Source organism: Chanos chanos, chromosome 9 (genome assembly GCF_902362185.1).
Source record: "Chanos chanos chromosome 9, fChaCha1.1, whole genome shotgun sequence".
NCBI classification, from domain to species: domain Eukaryota; kingdom Metazoa; phylum Chordata; class Actinopteri; order Gonorynchiformes; family Chanidae; genus Chanos; species Chanos chanos.
Genome location: NC_044503.1, coordinates 26388519 through 26404654, shown reverse-complemented (window position 1 = coordinate 26404654; position 16136 = coordinate 26388519). Strand labels below are relative to the sequence as shown.

The following is a 16136-nucleotide window of genomic DNA, read 5'->3' as shown; positions in this document are numbered from 1 at the left end:
CTGTCTCTACGCTGCTTTCTACCACAGAGCTGGAAGCTTCCAGAAGCCCCATGTGGAGGTTGGAGGAGCCATGGAATAAAGGGAGAGCAGGAAAGTCACAAAAAAAAAAAAACCTCTCTTGGGGAAGAGTGAAGTGTAAACGTCTGTGGCCTGGGTTGGACTGGGATCTGAGAGCATCCATTTTCTTTGCCAGAAGGCACAGCTGCTCCTGCAAACTCATCTTATGCCTGGTGTTCCAAAACCCTTCAACGCCTTTGATTTTAATGTCTTTTTTAGTTGGTTACATTAATACAGGTGCTATTGACAGAACACAAGATGATGCTCAGGATGAGTTGCTTCATCGACTCGTTTCTGACCTTGTTTCCCCAAAAGGTCGTTCAAGGACACGATACTACTATGGCAGGACTTACATACTACGGAAGAATCCTTGATGACAAGAGCTTTCCAAACTTGTTCAGTCCAAAGAGGCTTCTGTATGGACACAAGCTTGTCCTGATTTTTAAACAGGACCCTAAACTTAGACTTGTACAAGGGACAGAGAACATACATGGGTGTGCGTGTCTGAGGTGGTGGACCTGGAAGGAGTGAGGTTTTGGATGCTTTTCATCGATCTGCAGAAGGCCCAAAAAGGAGGTGTGAGCATTCCATGGCAGAACCACCTTGGAAATCCTCGTTTCACAACTTGGGCCTCAGGCCAAAAGAGCCTCACACGTGTTCCCTACACAAAACGTGTGTGCAGCTGTGTCTACGAGCATTCCACGCATAGACGCACACAGCATTCTCAAATGTATAACTTTACGTTTGCAAATCTAAAACCATCATTTAAAAGTGTTTAAGTTATGAGACAATTACACACATTCATCCAACAAAAAAATCTTCATTGATCTGTGTGGAGATGATTTAGGACAGTTGGATTATGCAAAGTCTGCGATGGACTGACAGCCTGTCCAGGATGTTTCCCTGCCTTATCCCCTACTGAACGCCCCCCCCCCCCCACACAGTTCCAGTGGTACATATTTTATAAAATAGTTGGTTTGTCTTCTGATTAAAAAGTAGACACATTTAGCAATTTTCTCTCCTCTAAAATGTAACAGTTCCTGACTGTTGGATAAATCTGTGTGACCGTGGGGTGAACCATGAGGCTGAAATCAATTTTTAAAAAAAGTGTTTTTTTGGAAAAAAAAAAAAAAAAAGGCTACCAACTAGACAGGATAGAAAAAAAAAGAGAGAAAAAACAGATAAAATTAATGGCAGAGGAACCACAGGATGAACCATCCCCCCCCCCCCTTCGGTAGAAGAGGTTTGGGAAGAGTTCTGAAGGCCTCCCAGAGCGAATCTTTTTGCGCTTGCTTTCATTTCGATGTATATATAGTGCCTAAATGACACAGGATGCTATATCACCCTGTAAGCCAGAGGTCATCTCTGTTGCCACGCCCAAAGGGAGGGACGGTCTCACCACAGCGGTCAGAGCCCCTGTTTTCTCTCTAAACCAAAATGACAGATACTATTTTATCTGTATATTTCATCCCCGGCGTCGTGGTGGTGGTTGTGGAAACCTTAAAGCGCCGAGAACCATCTCCAAAAGTTTACATGAGGTTAGTGAATATTTGGTGATTATCAGGGATGTGATGTGATAAAGGTTTGCCTTTTTTTTTTGAGGTGAGGAGGGTGATAAAATACTGTCTGTTTGTTTGCTGGTAATGTTTGATGCAGAATGACTTCTTCTCCCACTGCCATAAACCATCACAAACCTAAGGCTCCGTTTTCTCAGAATGTACGTTAAAATGCTTGCTAAAATGTCTGCATTTGACTTGAGTATAGGTTCTTGGTCAACAACTAAAACAAAGGCTTTTTTATACTTCAGAGAGCAGACGGAAGTCAAAGGAAGAAGAGTAAAGTACAAATACATCTAAAATAAACTACGCAGATGCTATTTGTGGTTTTGAATCTAAGATGGATGGACGAATGGATGAGATCTCTTTGGAAGATGACTAATTTGAGTCCTTACTCACGTGCACATATGTCCAAACTCAAAATTTCAAATGTAACGTTTCAGCTAAAACGTGTCCATGAAACCAAACAGTGTCAGCTGTCAGTTCATTGGCTCTACCCAAAGCATTGTCAGCTCTGCTTCTTTCACAGCGCAGGTCCCGAATCTGTACCTGCGGTCTCGTGAAGCAAAGGCCAAAAAAAAAAAAAAAGACAGCATAAGCCAAGTCTGTCACGTCACTGGTGGAGAAAACGCAGGTTTAACAAACCCACAGTGTTCTGCTTATCCATAAGATACGTTACCGCATCTCAGACAAGCCAGGGAATTTTCATCCAATGTACGACTATTCCAAGGTACTAGGGCAAGTCATACTTGTGGAAAAGTTACACACATACACACATGCGTGGACTTATTTCGAAACGCAACTGTCCTCCCTGATCTGGTCAGACTGAGGGCTAAGCAGGAGGTGTGCATGGTCAGTCCGCGCCAGCAAACGTCAGGATCCGCTTCAGCGGAAGACAAGGCCAGTGTGAATGTTCAAACACAAGTCAGTCTCTGTGTGTGGTCAGTGTGAGAAACTGCAAGGTCAGCCCGATCTGTGAGATGTTCCACGTGTGCAAGAACACAACACACATGTCATGGCATACAAAAAAAACAAAAACAAAACAAAAACAAATTCGGCATTAAAAAAACCCCTGATGTAATCACGGTTTTGATAAAACTGCAACGCCTGATGTCTGATCTCATTTCAGTGTGCAAACAAAAGTAAACTGCTTTGCTTTAATCAGTTAAGAGCTATGAAATAAACAACTTCAGTAATAACTTTACGGGAACATTTAGTAAAGTGTTTTACTAAAAAAAACAACCAAAAAAAAAAACCCCCACAAACATTTAGATGAAAACAAACTGCTATTTTTCCAAAATTTTATTTAACACCGGTTTTTAAAGAGAGGATTCTGTACCTTGAAGTGGATTAACAGGAAATATACCGCTTTTTCGCTTTAAGGTTTACAAACACATTCAACAAAGCATGACCCCCCCCCCCCCTCCCCCGGTAATTACACACAGGTTTTTCACTAATGAGTCAGGACTGAATGGAAGTGAGGTTGGACGTGGCAGTGTCTGTTTCCATTGCTTCAAATGTTGATAATAAATCCTAATAACCGAACCCTAACGGCCACGTTGCAAAAGCCCAAAAGATCATCTAAACTTATCAATTAGTTACAATTACTCATTAGGTTGGAAGTTCAGTGTGGTGAAATAATTCTGTTTCCAGTAACCTTCGACAAGTTTATCCACGTGGTAGCTCTGCGTGGTTTGAAAATACTTAAAAGTCGAAAGAAGGTTGAGTCAATCAATCGGTTTGAGAACCAGCGAGAAAAAGACGTGTAGGAAAATCCTATAACCTGTGACTAATTTCACAACAGAGCTATAAGTTAGAATATTGTTCAAACGATTAACACTGTCCATGGAAAACCATGTGTGTGTGTGTGTGAGTGTGTGTGTGAGAGAGAGAGAGAGAGAGAGAGAGAGTGTGAAGGTCTTGGTCTCCAAGTAACAGCAGAACCATCAAAGTCAATGTTTCACAGCAAAGCCAATCAGTTTAATTTACTTACAAACCACACATACCTCAGCTAAGGAGAATAAAGACAGCAAACAAAGGGAAAAAACCCCCCCCACAAATGTGTTGACACAGTTATCTGGAAGAGAGAGAGACAAAATCTGCTAATAGCTATAACGGCAGAGCATCCATCAAAGATATACGTTAGTGTTTCGAGAACTGAATTCAGCTCAGCTGATGGCTGATGTTGTCTGTGGTTATCGTCCATGTCTGTGAGAGGTAACAGTCTGTTTATGCAAGGTCCTTTCTAGAGGCAGCAACCTGATTGGTTGGATGATGAAGAGATCTCTGACAGGACTGGTTCAAGGTCCTCATGTCCTGTAAAGGAAAAGGAGGGTACGTACTGAATATTAGCCCTGAATCTTTTCAGAACAAACAGTAAAGTTGTCTTGCACAAAAGATGTAAACCGTTACAAAGTGGAAAAAAAAAAACATGAAGAGACGTCAAGGGAGTGAGAACAGAGAGAGGAGTCAGAGAGAAAGAAGTGACTCCCACTCACAGTTCATCTTAACTGACTCTCACAAGACTCGAGAGATTTATAGATTCACTCCCTCCCTTCCTTCGACGCACTTTTTCTCTCCCTGTCGTTTTTTTTTTTTAACGAGTGGTGCTCTAAAATGACACCCAATTAAGCAGAGATTTAAATCTTCAGGATGAGAGAAAGCAGCCCAAAAAAAAAAAAAAAAAAAACGTTCAGTGAATATTATTCATCAGTCTCTCAAGGGATGGATCCAAACTTGTTAATGGTAAAGTAACGGTTTATCATGGAACACAATAAAATATCAGCAAAATCAGCGGGGTGAGGGGGGGGGGGGGGTTGGGGGAATCAAGAAAAATGCTTTGAATTAAAATAAACCTTGAATCAAGTCTAGCTGCTGATAGACTTATAAAACTTGATATATAACGGTAAACTGAATCTGCGAAAAAATAAAAGTTTGATGCCACTTTGTTCACGTATCAGTTGACACAGTAAAAAAAAAAAAAACAGGCTGCAATAACTTCACAGAAACTTCAATTAACTTCTTCAAAACTGAAGGACTTAGTAACTCCTTCCTTCTGTGCTCTCCATCTTTCCATTTTTTTTTTTTTTTTTTTTATGACTTGCGCTCAATATAACATACACAATTAAACAGGGATTAAAATCTCCAGACCAGGAGAGAGCAGCGAGACAGCTTAGTGAGCTCACATTACTCATCAGTTTCTCAGGGAATCCAGCCAAGGCTGTAAAAAGAATGCAATGGGTTGTTATGGGAAACAACCAAAATGTCAGTGTGACACACAGACACACACACGCATACAAAAAAAAAAAAAAAATGTATTCAAGCCAGGCTGACTTCATTAAGATATGAACAGATTGGCAACTTTGGGTTGGAAAACTTCATTTGAAGCAGAGAAACATCAGTCGTCCAAGTTTTGCGTCAATTGGAGAAGTGACGTTCAGGTGAGTGGACAAAAAAAAAACAAAAAAAAACCTCACGGGCGGATTTCGTCAGGTTATCACTGTTCGTTCTTACCTGAGAATCAGTAGTTGATCATCCTTTTGACGGCGTCAAAGCACTTCCACTTGTCGGGGATGTAGAAAGGTTCGTAGATGTGAGGAAAGGGTGTGTCATAACCGCAAATTCTTGTGATTGGAGCCTCAAGATTGAGGAAGCACTCCTCCTGTGGAAAATAAAAAAAAAAGAAAAGAAAAGGCCAGTTTCAGTCAGTCTTAAGAGTGATACCTCAATGTTCATGCAGAGTCAAAGCAGCCGAAGCAACAATCACTGAAGTGTCACTACTAGTGTACAGAAATTATTTTTCCTCAAAAAAAAACCAAAAAAAAAAAAAACACCCCACACACATGGCAATAATAGTCAGAGAATGACAGATAGATTTGAAACCAACCAAGAATGGGTTTCTAAAGAGGCTGGAGATTGAGAAAGAGTGACGTGTCCTTTTTCTTCTGTTTCCAAAGCTTTGGCAGGGGCGCAAAGAACAGTCAGTCATGTCACGGTACGATTTTTTTATCCTACGTAGCAGCCGTGCTACAGGAGACGCTCAGACAACAAGCACCCCGGGAGATCTTCACAAAACACCAGATTGAGACAAGACTTCGGTACGACTTTTGTCAGACTCAATCATGCTCAGACTACCCAGGCAGAATAGGTATTTCCAAGTCTGATTTCTTCTTCTTCTTCTTCTTTTTTTTTTAATTAACCATAAAATGGTCTTCCCAAAGCCAAAGTAACACAAGACCCTAGCCACCGTTCCAAATGAAATCTAAATAAATACGCATGTCAGTAGATCCATCATTTCTTTGTCCAGGAACTGTTTCTTTCGTTTACCAGAAACCCCCGACGGTCGAACAATCGAAAACGAAGCAAGAGAACGGCACATAAACATAAGCCTGTTTTTGGTCCAGTTCCTGCATAACATGGCTACATTCTCCTGTTTCTGGCTGAGGCGAAAAGAACTCCGGGCTCCATGAGTGAGCCTTTTGTGCGTCGCCTCGTTTCATGGCCTGTAAAAACAAAACACAAAAAGTCCAGAAGATGCAAGTTGGATGCTTGTTAGCATTGCTGAGCCAGGACGCCTAAGACTACAGAAAATCATATTGGACTGACTAATACAGTCAAGTCTTTTTCCTCTGCCAAAGCAGGTCTGGGGAGAAATTGATTTTGGGGTTTTTTTCTTTTCTTTTTTTTTTTTTTATGGGTTTGTGGAGGATTGGGATGGATGTCTGGAATGTGTTTTGCCTGTGCTCTTCTCTCGCACAGTGCATGGACACGGCCAATCATTGTGCGGGAAGCCCCCCCCCCCGACCCCTCCTCCCCTTTGTAAACCTTGCTCTTTGTGCTGTATCACACCTTTGAGTCAAGTCCCATGGCCTCGGTAATTAGTCGTGATCAAGCCTAGGAGGTGAGTGCGTTTTAATGCAGCCCCCCCCCCCACGCTTACGCACACGCACACCCACTCACACATACAAGACGTACACAATTCAACATCTTATCTAAGCATCTAAGCAGCTCCCTCAGGTCATACAGGATGACCCTAACCCTAACCCTAACACACACACACATACACACACATACACACATATACACACACACACACCCCCCCACACAAGACGTACACAATTCGACATCTTATCTAAGCATCTAAGCAGCTCCCTCAGGTCATACAGGATGACCCTAACCCTAACCCTAACCCTAACCCTAACACACACACACACCCACACACACACAAGACGTACACAATTCAACATCTTATCTAAGCATCTAAGCAGCTCCCTCAGGTCATACAGGATGCTGTGAAAACAGAGCTGCATGGAAAACCATGTAGAAATCTGTCTTGTGTCCCTGTCCAACGAAAAGCTTACAACAGCATCAAAGCGACAGTGTTTTATATGATTTTTATTTTGTTTCTCTGCAAAATTGCTGAAAAGTTAGCATATTTACAACCTGAAGGTTTTGGGCACCGGAAATCTAAACACAGGATTGGTCAAGATTAGCTATAAAGGTCTCTGAGAACATGTGTTTACTTTACAGGCAGGAGCAATCAAGGCATTAATGAGAAGTTACACAGGCTATCGATAAAAACCTCTGGTTTATGTCTCACCGTTTTCCCTACGCACCAGCTCATTTACATTGTCTGGAAAAAAAAAAAATTCATTCCAATTTCTAACTGACAACTATTTCCAAGATGAAAAATGCAATTTCTGTGATCTCCGATGGCCTATACATCACTTTTTTTTTTTTTTTACATTTTTCTTTTCTTTTTTTTTTTGCATGTTGCTTTTTATGGATACAGAACGTCCGCTGACTCCGACCCAGCGCTGAGACATGAATCATAAGTCTCACGCTGGTATTCCAGCTTGGATGGAGACGTAAAGGGATCTGAATTCCAGGACTCAGAGGTAAAGCGTAACACATGTATGCTTTGTAGATTATGAAAACATAATATCGTTTTTTATGTACTGATATGAGATAGAGACGTTGTCTCTGAGCCTGCACTGGTACAGCGTGGCGTCTGGACAAAGGCTACCTCTCGCCTCTTTGTGGTCTTTTTTTTTGTGTCAATTACGGCTTTTTTTGTGTGTGTGTGTGTGTGTGTGTGTGTGTGTGTGTGTAGTCTTTAATGGAAGAGCTCTCGTGAGTCATTTGCAGTGATTAAAAAACATAAATAAATAAACACATAAATAAATTTAAAAAAAAAAAGAAGCACATTTCAACATACAGTTACTGGAAGATTTACTGGCAAAAGACAAGTACAGTGTGGTATTGAGACACCCACTGCCGGCAGACAACGCTTCCAACACAACTCGAGTTTCACTCAAATCAGTGTTTGTCTATGTGAAGCGCATCATTATATTCAATATACTTTAATGTCAGCATAAAAAAAAATATGACAACATGGCAGGGCCTAGCGTCCAGGCGTAATTTAAAAATATCGTTTGAAAGCTTCAATCTGCTGCTCTGTACATATTTTCAACTGCTCTACTGTCAGAAAGAAATACATTTCCTTCAGTGACACCCACAGATTGGAGAGTACAGTGACAGGGAAATGGCAAACATCACCGGTCACAAGAGCCAAGAAAGACAATACGAGGGCTGCCTCCCTCATAGGCAGAGAGGACCGCTTCGGACAAAGCTAGCCACTTTCTGGAACCTTCCGACCGACACGTAACCCTTGATGACATCAAACGTTTCAGAGTCTTTCTGAAGGGCACTGAATGAAAACGTTACTTCAAATGGTAAAAGGAATTTTGTTTTAGCCAGGACTCGTTGCTACGTTAGCGACCGTAAGATGACAAAGTCAGCTTCGGTTTCAACCAGCGGGGTGTGAGTTCTTGGTGACATGTATTGGTAGTTTTCTAGGACTAACCACTGATTTACCAGCTCTAAAAAGTTATTATGTCAATGAAGGAGAGTGTCTGGATTTGGGAAAGGCATAACAGTATCCCAACTCCCATTCCTATGACTCATAAACAAGCTTTCAAAGTCCAGTTTGATGACACACATTTCAGGAAACAATTACGATGTTTTGGTGATGTGTGCGGGTGATTGGATTCAATGCTCAAGTTGCTGAAAAATGTTCGTGGTAGCGTAGCCTTTCAGTTTGTCGAGAATGTCACGAATCAAAAGCGCACAGAGGAGTCATTACTTCTTAAAAACAAAAACACACACACACACACACCCACACCCACACACACACACACACACACACAGAGAGTACAGTACTTGAACTTTTGATTGTATGCACTTTTACCCCACAAATGGTGAACTTCTCAAAAACGGAATAGGTCACAGGTCAAGCGAAAAGGACAGGTTAAAACAGGTACCAGCTCGTAGTAGGAACTACCTCTGTATCACAAATGATTCAGAAAAAAAGAAATATGAGATGGGCATGACTGGTTTTTTTTTTCCTTTTCCTTTTTTTTGAGCTCAAACTAAACTAACTTCTGATTTCCCAGCTGTCTGTGCAGGGGATGGCGGTTTGTCATGTTACAGATGCTGGGATAAGTCCACCAGTTTCACTGTACCAATGCCCAAACCTAATTTTAATGGCTTCCTCAAAATGCACAACAGGCTTCTTCCATTAAACCAATCCCTTTGAAGGGAAGATTTGTGTGTCTCTCAAATGGAATGCAAAAAAGGGATGAGGGATGGGAGGATGGGGGGGGGGATGAAAAGGTTTACAGTAAAAAAAAAAAAAAAAGGTACAAGGTCCGAAACAGCGCTCAACCCGTATTCCTTCCACGTAAACACACACACACACACACACACACAAACACACACACATATACACTCTGGTTCTGATTCTACAGGCATTTACGGTCTAAAGCCCTTTATCCTCAACTGGCCCGACTGTAGCTGGGGCAGAGCTGAGAAACTTTGATGCTACGCTGTCCGCCGCAGCTTGGCGTGACGGAGTTCTCCTGTAGTTTAATGCTACATTCCAAACTCATTCAGATTACAAGCCTATAGCCCTGGAAATACCAAGGAGGACAGGACGGAATGAGGCATTTCGGTGCCCGTAAAAGCCGGGGTGGGTCTGCTCTCCGCAGTTTGTCTGTTAGCGTGTGACGCACGCCCGAGATTCATCTGTTCACGACGGACTCAGAGAGCACACAGAGGAAGATTCCACAGAACTTCTCAGGATAATAAATACGTACAAGTGCGTGTGTATGTATGTGTGTGTGTGTGTGTGTGTGGGGAAGGGGGGGCAGTGAGCAAGTGTTGCTGTATGTGGTTTAATATAATGCATTATCCAGGTCATTTAGTTTAAAAGAAAAAAAAGGTTTAAAAAAAAAAAAAAAGGTATGATTATATGTTTTATCACAGCTGCTCTGTGTGTGTGTGTGTGTGTGTGTGTGTGTGTGAGATAAACTAAAAAAAAAAAAAAAAGCCAATCGGTGAGAACCAATACACAGGGGGATCTGCTCCACGATATGTGGCAAGATGTTCTGGGTTTCGAAGTTCATAGACACGCAGGCCAGAGAGAGGAACACACACTCAGCGCCTCGTGGCGTATGGCTAAGGCCAATGAATGGCACAGAGCACGCAGAATCAGAATAGCCAAGGTTAGGCGTAGCAAGTCAGCTTTCATCCCTCTTCCCATTCCAGCTGACAGAGAACCATCCCATTCTTCCACTGAGGTGTCCAGGAACGACTAGACCGACCTGAAAGCCCACCGCGTTCCAGCCGTCCGGTTCCAGAAACAACACGACCCCTCTTCTTCCTTCCCAGACTCGGCGAAGTCGCTGTAAGACTTAGACGCTAGGACAAAGAGAGTTTCTTTCGAGGGGGAATGTTCGTCCCCCCCCCCCCCAAAAAAAAAAGAAACTAAAAACACCAGTTTCTAATTTTCCCCCCAAAAAACACGACTCCCAAGGTTTCCTTTAATGCGGTGTCCTTAAAGCGGGTCATTAAAAGCTGCGCAGGGGCTCTGCGTCGTTCACTGTTTGTGCGCGTAAAGGACCAGAGCGACACGGCTTCTCTTGTTGTACTTAGATGCTGTTGTTTTTTTTGCAGATTGGTGTAATGATTAGTGAGAATTACCACGGTTATAAGTAGTTTGTCCCTCGAATACTCACTCAACACCTTCCTGTTAAAAGCTTTATTTTTGGTGCCTTTTTCCGCCCTGTCACACTATCACCACCACACTAGCCACGCCAAAAAAAAAGACGCTTGTTCCTGGGTGACTCATAGCTGCCCGGCACAGAAAAAAATCGGCAACCAAAACACACCCTCACTGTGCGGACGCCTGCGAGGCATGACGGGACGTGACGTGACAACGAGGGTAAACAAGACTCTCGACTCGTTTTGAGTGGCTAATGAAATGTGGCTTTTTTTTTTGGACAGCAAGTTCAATCAGCTCTGACAGTCGATTACAGAAGCTTGATCAAAATCTCTGCACTTAGCATCTCGAGCCAGTGTTTTTTTTTTTTTTGGTCTGTTTTTGCATTTATTAAATCTGCAGTCAAAGGTTTTACTCGTAAACCTCACCCCGAAACAACATCAAGGCAAAGCTGTGATTATTTTACAGCCGCTTTCATTCACAAACCTTTCAACGTGTTATTAATCCTCTAGAAATGAACAATAATTTCAAAGTATTTTGGTTTTGGGGTATTAATATTGCAGTTCATTTGTTGTGTCCAAACATGGTGAGCCCTTTGAATGTCACATTTATGAGGTTTGAGTAAACAGGTTAAAAATACATTTGAAGAGACTGAAATGATTCATAGGCCATTAAAACTGTCACAGAGGACTACTTAGAGGGAGAGAGACTGAGTGTGTGTGTGTGTGTGTGTGTGTGCGTGTGAGAGACTGTGAGAGAGAGAGAGAGAGAGAGAGAGAGACTCACCTGCACCGTGGCGCTGATCTCTGCAGCAAAACCTCCTGTTACCGGAGCCTCATGGCTGATCAGCAGACGGCCTGTCTTCACCACAGACTGGATACACAGAGTAAAACACACACACACACACACACACACACACACACACACAAACAGGGAAGAGAACCAATCAGTCAACAGTACCAAAATACAATCCAAAAAGGAAAAAAAACCCCAAAAACAAACAAAAACCCAGAACTCTAGCTGGGACTGACTTTTGAATTGACTGTGTTTTATACTGAGAGAAACAAATTGAGTTTTAAATGGAAAATATTAAGGAGCGCTCCAGAGGGAAGAGGTATGTGTTCGACATCCAAAAACATATTCAAACCAAACCCAGCGAGGACAGCACGAGGTCACTCTAAAACATCACACAAAACCAACCAAATTCAAATTCAAAAAACACACACAAACGTAAAAACAAAATGACCATGAAGGCACAATTATTTTCAACAACTCCCTCTACCCAGGTTTTAGTACTGCATTCACTCACAACTTGTATGAATAGGTTAAACAATAAACACGCTCCTTTCAAAAATCCTAACTGTCAATGCTTTCAGCAGTGGACAGTCTACGACATAAGAGTTCGCCAACCTTATTTTACATCACCTAGCTGTGTAAAAGGAAAAGAAAAAGAAAAAGATAAAGAAAGACAAAGGGGCCCTTTCTCTCTGTGACAAAACAGCGTCTTCATTTACTCCGTCGACTCCATTTCGAACAGCCGAGCATCGAATCCAACTGGTATCAATAAATGAGAGGGACAGATGTGGCTATCTGAAGTACATCTGAGATGAAGCTATAACTTGTTTGGTTAGGACCATGTCTGTCGCTGTAATGTTTTATACTGGCCATATGCCTTAAATGTTTAAATACATGCCAAAACGTAAACACGTGATGTTTCTCCACCAGCTGCTTCGAAAATAAACCGGCAGCCACATCTGTGTGTTTGCCTTGGAAGAGAAAAAAAGAGTTTGTAGGATTAGCTGTGCTCTGTCATGTATAAATGAGTTAATCTACTGCCAGGGTAACAGACCAGGCAACATTTAGCTTACCCGGTATCACTTTACATAAAACACACACACTGAAAGGCCAAAATCACACGGCAGCAGATCTGGCAGCGACGTGTGCGCACGCACACACACGCACACGCACACGCACACGCACACACACACACACACACACACAGAGGGGGGTTTTAATTTGAGAGTATGAAATCTGGGTAATCAAATTCAGAACCTTCTCATCTCATCAGCACCCTGTGTGTGAGTCATGTCTCTGTCCAGCCAAATCACTTTGACAACAGTAAACACACTGCCACCAATACACATATGCACGCACGGATGCACAGGAGGGGGTAAAAACAGCACTAGGTCATCATTTTTAAGTGTAAGTTCACCTCATGTGAAGCATATTGCTACCTCGTACGTGTGTGTGTGTGTGTGTGTGTGTGTGTATGTGTTTGTATATGTATGTGTGTGTGTGTGTGTGAGTGAGTGCGTGTGTGTGTGTATGTGTTTGTATATGCATGTGTGTGTGTGTGCTGGTGCAGCTGAGGAGGTGTGAGAGGGCGTAATCGGCTGATTAAAGCTGAGAGTTCTCTGTGCTGACACAGCCAGAGGAGCAGGGTGATCGGCGAGCCCAGGCGTCTCCTCTGGCTTTACTAGAACCCCACATTACAGGATGCGGAGGAGGTTCTGCCCACAACAAACCGCAGCACACAGCCACCGGAGTGACTCTCTCCTTCTCCTTAAACTACACACTCGCTTCGTCTCCGCTCTCCTGCCTCACGCTTCCTGTTCTCCTCCTTCTCCTCGGTTACAACCGTGATACAAAGGGAAAAAAAAAAACAAACACACACACAATCCTTCTCAATGGTTTAGGCACTACGTGTTTGTATTACTCTCAACTCTCAGCATTGCACTACTGTGTTGTAAAACTAGGGCTACTGTCTTATTGACTACTGTCTTATTGACTACTGTCTTATTGACTACTGTCTTATTGACTACTGTCTTATTGACTACTGTCCTGTTTACTACTGTCTTATTGACTACTGTCTTATTGACTACTGTCTTATTGACTACTGTCTTATTGACTACTGTCCTGTTTACTACTGTCTTATTGACTACTGTCTTATTGACTACTGTCTTATTGACTACTGTCTTATTGACTACTGTCTTATTGACTACTGTCTTATTGACTACTGTCCTGTTTACTGATGACTGTTTAGATGTTTTAAAATGAAATCTTAACAGCAGAGACTAAATTTATGAAGCCATCGCACTAGGAATGTCATTTATAGTTTGTTTCTCCTGAGTGTCAAACAGAACACAAATCAGTAAAGACTAAACTTTAAAAGCGGTAATAATTTTATTTGCGTGGGTAGCTCTGAGGGACTGTTAGGGGAGTAGTAATTAAATGTGTGTTAAAAAAAAAAAAAAAAAAATTAAGTGGAGATCTGACATCTGTCTTCATTAGAACTCCTGCTGACGGAGCACATCTGACCACACAGCTGCAACGGGATGACATAGCTTAAGCTACGGCCAGCTGTACGCAGCTGCTCCATGCGTTGGAGCTTGTGTAGCTTATCGCTAGTCTTTATTCTCCATCTCCGCTCGATCATATAAAGGCCTTCCTCGCAGCAGAAGAACCGAAAATGTGGACGGGGTCGACATTCCGAGGCGGAGGGACGGAAGCGCCGGAGGGAAAACGAAACCTGCTCTCTCTCTCTCTCTCTCTCTCTCTCTCTCTCTCTCCGTCCGTCTCTGGAAAGCATCTACGGTTTCCAGTCAGGTAATGGTCCATCCAGATGGCGGCAGGAACTGGAATTAATGGGATGGTCCCCCTCCTCACCTGCGCAGAGACCCTGCCAAAAAAGTCGCAGGCACGCGATGGTCACGGGCCGACGGACGCCCGCTGCAACCCGATAACGTTTTCGACCGTGGCTAGGGGAGAGGGAGCGCTGTTCACTCCAGAGTCCAAAGCACTGGGAATGCATCCTCCAGTCACAGAGCCAAGGGCAAAAACCAGAGACACCAGCACTGAGGTATTTCATTCTTGTCATGGGGATAACCCCAATCCCAAACAGACAAATATTTAGACAGCTTTGGGTCACGAGGAGGCAGGGAGTGTCTAAGACCTGTCAACGTCCAGTGCGCAGGTGAGTGTGTGTATGTGTGCATGTGTGTGTGTGTGTGTGTGTGTGACGGACTGACGACAGCATTGACAGAACTGCAATAAAAACCGCTCCAGCTACTTTTCTGGACGTGAACAAATCACATTTTTGGTTCAGAATGCACAATGACGGAAGTAATGATCCTGATGGATGATTTTATTACTACAGGGTCAAATAATGAGTTGAGTGAGTCAGAAAAATTAAAAAAAAAAAAAAAAAAAGAATTTAAATGAATTGACACCTTTAAAAATCACTTCTCCACCCTAAATCTGACCTGCTTCCCATGAGCGACACACACAGGCTCACAGAGCGCGGACACATAAGCCGTTCATATTCACTCTGATGGCTAACGGGCGTTAGTGGCTTTTGTGTGGGTCTGAAGAGTTTCTCGTCCCCAAAGCATCACAAGCGCATTCCTCAAATGCCTCGAACACAAAGAAGCCTGCGCTGTTATTACAATATCATGGGATAGAATTTCAAACCGTCCGGGCAAAAAAAGAGCCAACGACCCAGTTAAGAGTGGCCGCTTCACAAAAAAAAACAAAAAAAAATCCTGAATTTTCCAGCAACTCGAGGGGCAAGAACAAATCGAGAGTGAAAAGACACATTTTTTGTCTTTTCTTTTTTCTGCTACTGTGAAGTAGCGAAAATGCACACTCTTGCAGTTGTTTTTTTGCTAGCAAACTCTTGTGTATGCTTGTACAGACTTTGGTAAAACTAACTCTTTGACCATTACCGCTCATTGATAACGCCACAGCATCCTGTTAAAGTGTTTATTTAACGTGTCTGCTAACAGATGCCGACTTAATCAAAAGCTGTCGAGCGTTGACTCAGATGGAAAAAAAAAACACATCTGCATAATTAATAGCTTTCCAATAAGACATGGAAAAACAGTAAATACCACAGTTGATAGGAAACTACGAATTGTTCGTGGAATTTTTCCCACGTTGTTGGTCTGGTACATCTATGACTCAATTGTGTGCGTGGGTGTGGGTGATTCACAGAAGTTAATCACTTGTTGGGACTGCAGACGAAAAACGATCCTCTCCTCCCCACAGGGTTCCACAGCGCAACCATTTCACTCACGTGTGCGAGTAAAAATGTTGGTGTGCGAATGTGAAAAAATATTTAGGCGCCCTGGTGCGACTGACTTCCGACCAGGCCTTGCCGATAAAACGAATGCGCTATGTACCGCGATAGACACTTCATCGATAGCAATAAGAAATCTGTTCGACAGAACGTTTGATGTTTTCACTTAAATGCATTGAATGCAAACCACCAAGAAAGCACGTAACGAATATACAAAGTTCGGTTGCATGAACAAACCCCAAGCGTCCTCCCTCCCTGGCTCATAAACTGCCTGTCATATCATCCGTGAAGATTCTCAGTCATCCAGGTCCCGGTTATCCAAGAAAGGTTAAGTCAAGGGCAACTGGACTTGGTTGTAGATTCTTGAAGACGTTTCACCTCTCAT

General features: G+C 42.7%; 1 protein-coding gene across 1 annotated transcript in view; it reads right to left on the bottom strand.

Moving 5' to 3' along the window:
- Nucleotides 1-3571: 3571 nt before the first annotated feature.
- The window catches only part of bckdhb (branched chain keto acid dehydrogenase E1 subunit beta), a 42584-nt gene continuing 30019 nt past the window's right edge, over nt 3572-16136 (bottom strand). The window contains exons 9-11 of the mRNA XM_030784771.1: nt 11461-11547; nt 5127-5274; nt 3572-3929 (exon numbers count right to left, since the gene is read on the bottom strand). Of these exons, the coding sequence (XP_030640631.1) occupies nt 5134-5274; nt 11461-11547 (228 nt within the window). The 3' untranslated portion in view covers nt 3572-3929; nt 5127-5133. The remainder of the gene's footprint in view (nt 3930-5126; nt 5275-11460; nt 11548-16136) is intronic.